Raw genomic sequence first — 7,642 nt, 5'->3', positions numbered from 1 at the left:
ATGTAAAGTGGCACTGAATTTTAGTCCCTGGAGGAGTGCATCCCAGTTTCTTACTGGAGGGAGGGCTGTTCTTAGATTGACAGTTGTTCGAGAGAGTTGGGGTAGGGGTGAGGTGTTGGTTATACTTGGTTAAAATGGCACGGAAGTTGATAGCAACACTTTCATTAAGGTTGGGGGGGCAAGGCTGTGTACGTATTACCTTCTAATAATTACTATGTTTTAGTAATTAAGGTTTTGCAGAAGAGCATGAGGTGCATAGTTTGGCAGTCTATAGGTGATTTTTCCCTTCAAAACCAAAGACCTAAGTAGTGTTGCTGGCAAACTGGGCATCAAAAGTGTGCACCTTAGCTGTTGTTATCTGAGGCGGTCAGAGCAGGAATCGGTCTTCCAACTAATTTCTGTAGCCTACTCTGTCACTGGATTGCCAGATATATCAGCTAGATTTTTGCGGATTAACTTTTTTCACTGCTTGAATTCAAATGTTTTAGTTAAATTAACTTTTGTATCTAATATAACAGGATTGTACAATGAAAAGCTGACGTTTGAAAATGGATTGATAAAGATTAACTACACCAGTGGGGAGAGGTGCCACAAAATATACGAGCGATCAACTACTATATTGTTCTACTGTGACAACAGTGCTCTGGAGGTTAGTATGTACAGGAAAGGCAGGATCATTTGACAACTTTAGAAGTTTCACTTGAAACAAGGGAACAGTTAAGGATAAGAGAAACTGGAGGGAACCTATAGTTGTTTGGAAAGTGTAATTGAAGGACCAGGAATGCTGTGCAAGAACTTTTTTCTTTGTGTCCCAACAGTCAGGATAAATGTTTTTACATTGATATCTTGGACAGGGGACAGATAAGCTGTTTTGTAGCACTCTAAATAACAGGTCCAGACATTCACAGCTGAAGTACTTGAAAGGCCAAGGGATGTGTTAGGATTCTTGCTCTCCATCCCTGTGATGGGAGATCACTGCTTCTGTATGCCCCTTGCCATTTTGAAACACGTTGAAAGTAGAAGGGCATTTGTGTGTGCATGGCTCTGCAGCACTCAGATTTGGAGTGCTTTCAATGGGTATCTGTCAATGTCTTCAGCTGCTACAGCTTAAATGAAAGGTAAAACAAGTAGTCTCTGACCTGAGGCCCCCAAGAAAAGCAGCAGCACCTGGAGAGCTGCTGTGAGTAAAATAGTTCAATCCTAAGTCTTCAACTAGTTTTGAACGAATAACAAGAAGGGTCCCACTCTGAAAGAGGGAATAACTGAATTCTTAAGAGTACACTGCAAGGCAGGGTAGCCAATAGTTTATCCTCACAGAAGAGCAGGCATTTTTAAGGCTTTGTTAAATTTCGACAAAATTTTACAAGTTTAGAAAAGCATAATCTTAAACACTTTAAAACTGTAAAATCACACTTCATATGGGTGGATTAAGGTAATACATTTAGAGTTGGACCAGTTGAAAGTTATATAGAACAAAGCTTTGAACTCCTTATTCAGCTTGAGTTGTGTAGAACAACTATATTGGTTGCTGTAAGTCAGAAATCTCTGGATTGATTAAATTGCAGCGCTTGTGCCAAGATGTCAAAAGTCAAGCTCTAGCTTTTGTTAAAGGAAGCTGAATGCTTGTTTTGAAGCAGATAGATGCATTTCTTTTACGTGGATACAAGGTCCCCATTATAAGAGAATGTTGGGACTATTTAGTGTTCACAAGCACATGCTGTCAGCAAACAGTGAAAAGGGGCCAGACTTCTCAGCTGTGAGCAGATGAAGCTGAGCATATCTTTGTGATAGTGAACCTCACCCTTCCTTGGGCATTAGCTAGTATACACTGGAAACCATTTTGAAAGAGATGCACATGCCTCTCTTCCCTCCCCCCAGAGTTTTCCTGGTAGGACTGCTGATTTCTTTGAAACTACTTGCCTTTGATTTAAGCTTCTTAGCTCATGAAAAAGTATTACTACATCATGTTTCTACAGCCCAGTCTTTCAAAAACCAGGTCTGCTTAATACATTAATTATATCTACTTCCCCCCTGTTCCCCCTAAATAGGTTATCTTCCCTCAGATGCAAGCAGCTTGCTTTTGCACAGGGCACTGTATTGTCTCTGCCCCTTCTCCCCTTTACCTTCTGTCGGATGAAGGTAGATATCCTACACCTGACCCAGCCCCTGCTTGCAAAGCAGCGGTGGTTCTAGATTTGCTGCTTTCTGCTCCCATGCGGGCCTGGGCAGGCAACCTGCAATGGCTTTATCCACTCTGATCCCTGTTTTTAAAGAATTGATGGCTATTATGCCCTTGTTTCCCTGCCCCCATCTCTCAATCCTCTAGAGGAACCAAAGGTTTTTAACTCCTTTCCAGGGTAACATTGCACCTACCTGAGGCATGTAGAATGACTAGAGCTTGGGAGGGTTGGGTTGGGGAGAAGTCAGTGTGGGGGCTAGTTGCATGTGAGTATCTCCTACATAAATCTGCTCAGGTATGTAATGGATTGGGCAGTCTAATGTCCAATTAGGAGGAAGAACAGTTTGCTTCTTTTTGACTCTTCTGTTTTTTTTGCTGTCAGCCCATGTTTCTGAAGGAAACTCCAGATTGCACCTACTTATTTGAATGGCACACCCCGTATGCTTGCCTGCCCTTGAGATCTATAGAGTGCTTCTACAAGTAGGTTGGGCTTTGCTTTAGTCTGAATGAGTGGTAACATGCTAACGGTGATGTTTCTGCTTGGGAGATGGTGACTCTGGGTGCTGTGAGCTGCTTTGGTCTCAGACACTTATTCTTCAGTTGCATGACACTATGATGAAAATCTGAAATTATGTACTTTGCATGCAGTGATGGGAGGGGGGGAGGACTGTTCTGATATTGACATCTTAGCTGGCCAGTGACAAAGACCTGTCCCTGAGGTCCCTTCCAATCCCAAGGCTGGGGTGATCAAACCGGGGGGCTGGGGCAATGTTCAGGTTCTTAGACATTCTCCCAGCTCCCTGATCTTTTCCCCCAGCTCTCTGATCGCTTCCCCAAGCTCCTCCTGGGGGGATGGGGCGTGGGCCCCCAGATGATGCAGGATAACAGCAGACGGCTACTGCCAGCTGGTGATGATGGCATATCTGGGCTATTTCCCCAGCTTTTACCAGCAACCTGCTGAAATCCCATGCAGATCTGGGGGCCCGCATCCCTAGGAACAGCTAAGGGAATGATGAGAGAGCTGGGGATCAAACCGGGAGCTCCGGCTGACTGTTGGAGCCACCCCAGCTCCCAGGCAGTGCATGGTGCCCAGCTGAGCCATGCTGCATTCACATGATGCCAAGCAGGGGGTGGTGATCCCTGCTGCCCCCACTGTGCTGTACTTCATGGGGCGGGCGCTCTGCTATGAGCCTTCAGAGACCCCAATCACCACTGCCAGAGCTAGTGAGTGCAGGGCGCTTTATTTTTTTTTAAAACTCTGCACTCACCAGCTGCAGAGCATGTGGATGACAGCAGGCTGCCGCTGTTGGCTGGGGCCAGAGCTAGCACCCGAGTCTGCCCAGCGGTAGCCCACACCAAGCACCGGGAAGAACCCAGTGCTGGCGCTGGCCCCAGCTGACAGCGGCAGCCTGCTGTCATCTTGCACACAGATCCAGGGGCCTGTGCCTCCCAGGTGGGCTGCAGGGTTGTGTCATACTCTTCCTGGGGGGAGTGGGCCCCCAGATCTGTGTGCGGGATGACAGCAGGTTGCCAGTGCTGGCAAGTGATATGCACTTGCTTTGAACAGCTTGAGGTGAAGCTTCACAAAAACCCCTGTACATATGTCCTTGAAACTTGACAGGATTCATGCCCTCAGCAGGGGATACCATCCCTGCAAGTTTCATCTGAATCAGGCAAGAAATAACAGAGTTATAGGCAGTTTTGTAATTTCCACACTATAGCCTATGGCCAAAACACTGTTGAAATTCTGAAACAGCTCTGAAATGGTTTTGGCCAAAATGAAATGGGATGGTGATTCGGAACACCAAAACAAATCACACTGTCCCCAAAATGCTGAATGTGACAAAACACAGCCATTTCGGACAGCCCTACGAAACACCGACACCAAACCCTGTCCCTCCAAAACTGAAACGAAATGCAGGCATTGTGCACAGCCCTACTAGGTAGCTATCCCCCTTCTCCCCCCATTACCGTGCTGTTCTAGATGGGCTGCTTTCTAGAACGGAAGCAGTGCAGCTACCTGAATGTGCTGCTTCTAAATATATCGCTTACCCAAAGAACCTTGGCTGCTTCTAGCAGGGGATTTGTCACTGCTGAGTCGTGTAGCCAGTCCTATTTTTATTTTATTTTTTCTTGTTTTAGGAGGCAGGTGCAATGTGATGATGTGGTCTTTTTAGCCTTTTTTTTGGAGCTGCAGCTGGGGATGTTAAATTTACAATGTCAGCATGACCTATGAGACCCTCAGGGCAAATGTGGTATTGTTGCGACCTGTGAGAAATGTCTTAGTCAACTCTGTTCCCTGAATAATTCAGAATCATTAAACCATCATGGTGTTCAGTCTTTAGAAGTGCTCTCAACTCATTGTTACTTTAACTGTGTTCTTCTAGAGACAGTGAAGGAAACTCATTTGATCTTTCATCTCTGACACGGCATAGAGAGAACTGGGAAGCTATTTCCATGTTTGGTTCTGCACAGAGATACTATATTAATGTCTGCAAGTCCTTAGTGACACATGGAGGTGCAGGTAAGAGCAAGAAGAAAAAACATTTAATGGCTATTTTCTCATAAGTACTACCATATCTTCTTGTATACGAGTCTTGAATAAGATTTGTGTCTTGTTTTTTGCAAAAAAAAAAATGAAGCTGCAGTAGTTGGGAAGCAAAAATTCCTGCCTCTTCCTTATGCTCCCCCGCCCCCCAGCAGCAGGATACCATAAGTGCTGCTGGCTGCGCAAATTACTTGACCCCTCTTCTCTTGAGCTGAGCTGGGTCAGCAGCCAGCAGCACCTGCCTGGTCAGCTGAGGGTCTGATCCTAAGCATCAGCACCTGCAGGGTCAGCTGAAGGACCACCCAGCTGATTCAGGAGAAGCCTCTGCCTTGGCATCTAGGGCTTAGCTTTGCTTTAAATGCAGTAGAACTGGGCCCAACTACTGTGGCAGAGGCTTTTGTTAAGCTGCTGGCATGTTCTGCAGCTTGAGCCTCTGGGGGAAAGCGAAATCCTTGTGTGTTCATAGTGCTGCCCTATGTGCTGTGCATTCATTGCTACTTTCTCTTTTCCCCAAGCAGAGGCTTGAACCACAGAAGCTGCTGTTGTCTTATTTTCTTTCTTAAAAGGCATCCAAACTTCCAGCAGCTAGTTTTTATTTATTTTTTTTTTTGAGGATAAAGAGGTGCATTTTATATGAAAGAATTTAGTAATGATGGCTTTCAGTTCTGCCACCTTCCCACTGCTGATGGAGCAGAAGGTCATTAGGTAGAAAAGAGATGGACAGCTGTGTCTTAAGCAACAGAGAAGACCATTTTGACTAAAACTAGCAGAAGTGCCCAGCAGTACTTGTATTCCTAGCTCTGCTTAATCACAGGCTTTCTTTACTGTTCTCTAGTACTTTTACCCCAAGTCTCCCTTTTTTTTTTGTCTCGAGTCCCTGGGAGGAGGACACAAGAAATGTGCTTCTTGGAGAAGTATGGCTGCTTGAGAGAGTTTAACTCCTCCAAAGTGGATCCGAGATCCTTTGCAGAATGGTGGTATTTTAGGAGCAAGCCTTCAGGCTGTTGCTGTGTGCTGTTGACTGACTGCCCATCAGGTTGCTATAGAGGTGGTTGATCCCTCATTCTGCTATATGCCTTATTGTGAGGAGGACATAGTCTTTGGCCAGGGGTGGGGATGCTTAGTGTCTAAAATGAACATAACCAAGTTTTTAAGGAAGGGCAGATCAGCCTCTTGAAGTGAGGTTCATGCTAAATGTACTAAAGTCAGATCAGGTGAGGAACCAATGCTATGCCACTTAGACTTGCCCAGAAGGATGATTTACTATATTTATAAGCTGATCTGAAATTCTGGGGACAAGTACAGAACAAAATGCTCTTCTACTGCCTTGCATTGCACTTAGGTTCCTGTCCGTTAAATGCTGCTGCCTGCCTGGTGGATGGTTCCAGTTATATCAATATAGGGGAGGTTGCTGAAGGGCCACGATGGGAAAATGGCATTACTGTTCTCAAGTATGTTAATGGGGATAAGTGCCCAGACCAGATTCGCAGGAAGATGACAATACTGCGCCTCAAGTGTGATGAAAGTAAAGTTGTAAGTATTTTCGTGGGGATGAGGTCTTATCTTGCTGTGATATCAGCTTTGCTGAGAAGGGAAAAGTGGAGCATGTTTTAGATTGCTTAGGGAACTAAGCTAGAGAGAGAATTCCTGATTTAAATACTCAGTCTGACCCCATGAGCAAAAATCTTAATGTCTACTGTACCTGCTAGTGCAAAGTTTGCTCTCTATTGTGTTTTTGGTTTTCCTTTTTTAAAATATACTCAACAGTGGAGTTCTGATACCTTCTTCTGGAAAAGTATTGAACTAGCAAAATGTCTTCAAGAATTTTGCTGCTAATACTAGCCTAAATGTTCCTCATTAATTTCACTTAGTTTTTAGTGGCACTTGTAAGTATCCACACTATGATGCATAGTTTTTATGCCTTTTCAGTATTTGGACGAGTTCCTCATGCTCTTCCTGTGCAGCAGCATCCCCTAGGTCAGTGGTGTGAGGCTTTTTAACTCTTTTTTTTTTTTTTTAGTCTGAGCCCTTCTGCAGCTAATAACTGTTCCTCTGCCAATTTGAAGTGGTCAGAACTGAATGCAGTAGGCCTGTTACTGAATCACTGGAGTAGGATGCACTGCTACCAAGTCTAAGATGGGTTAAACTTGGCTTATGTTCAAGGAATGGCCTGTTGTGAACCTCCTTTTAATTCTTTGTTTTGTTTCAGGAATCTAAACCAGAGCTGGTAACTGCGCTTGAAGACTGTGAATATACTTTCTTGTGGTTCACTGCTGCTGCATGTCCTCTGACAAACAATGTGAACAATGATTGTAGAGTAACAAACCCAGTCACAGGTAGGGGACCTGGTGATTCTATGCATGTGGCTCTGGCACATGGTAGATGTGAAGGATAGCTGGGAACAGTTGTGCACGCGATCATTTTCAAATAGCCTTGTCCTAATGGGATAAGGGGAAGAGTGGGAGAATTCTGAATCCCAAATTCCTTTGCCAAACTGGTCTCTAGAACTACTTCCTCTTGGGGTGAAGGTTTTTCTTAAACGCCTTCTTTAGGGGAGAGCCTTTATGTTGAGGGGAGGGAACACAGGAGAGAAAAGGAGGACCTCCTGGAGCTGTTTTGGCTTGGTTTATAGTGTGAAGGCTGTTGGCAGGCCCTGAACCTGCTGTTGACTCAGAACATCCAAACTCTGAAATTTTTATTTGCCTTTTAAGCAGGTCATCAAAACTTGGTAGAGACTGATTCCTACCGATTTACTTTTTTTATGCCTCCAAATTTGTAAAGCATCTTTTTTTGCCACAAACTTGTTTGCAGGGGACCCCCAAAGTCCCTAGTTCAGTGCTTCCCATACTTCCCTCAACATGACCTCATTTATGGCCCTCATTTCATCAGCATGGCCCCCCACTCCCACCCCCCCT

The 7,642-nt window shown here is 44.8% G+C and overlaps 1 protein-coding gene across 1 annotated transcript in view; it reads left to right on the top strand.

The window, feature by feature from the left end:
- Nucleotides 1-7,642, top strand: part of IGF2R (insulin like growth factor 2 receptor) — a 130,108-nt gene that overhangs the window by 65,804 nt on the left and 56,662 nt on the right. The window contains exons 28-32 of the mRNA XM_019526780.1: nucleotides 519-649; nucleotides 2,562-2,659; nucleotides 4,567-4,703; nucleotides 6,070-6,260; nucleotides 6,937-7,063. Of these exons, the coding sequence (XP_019382325.1) occupies nucleotides 519-649; nucleotides 2,562-2,659; nucleotides 4,567-4,703; nucleotides 6,070-6,260; nucleotides 6,937-7,063 (684 nt within the window). The remainder of the gene's footprint in view (nucleotides 1-518; nucleotides 650-2,561; nucleotides 2,660-4,566; nucleotides 4,704-6,069; nucleotides 6,261-6,936; nucleotides 7,064-7,642) is intronic.

Source organism: Gavialis gangeticus, unplaced genomic scaffold (genome assembly GCF_001723915.1).
Source record: "Gavialis gangeticus isolate Ggan-Ray unplaced genomic scaffold, GavGan_comp1, whole genome shotgun sequence".
NCBI classification, from domain to species: Eukaryota; Metazoa; Chordata; order Crocodylia; family Gavialidae; genus Gavialis; species Gavialis gangeticus.
Note: the sequence above shows the minus strand (reverse complement) of the source record. Positions and strands in the feature narration are given on the sequence as shown.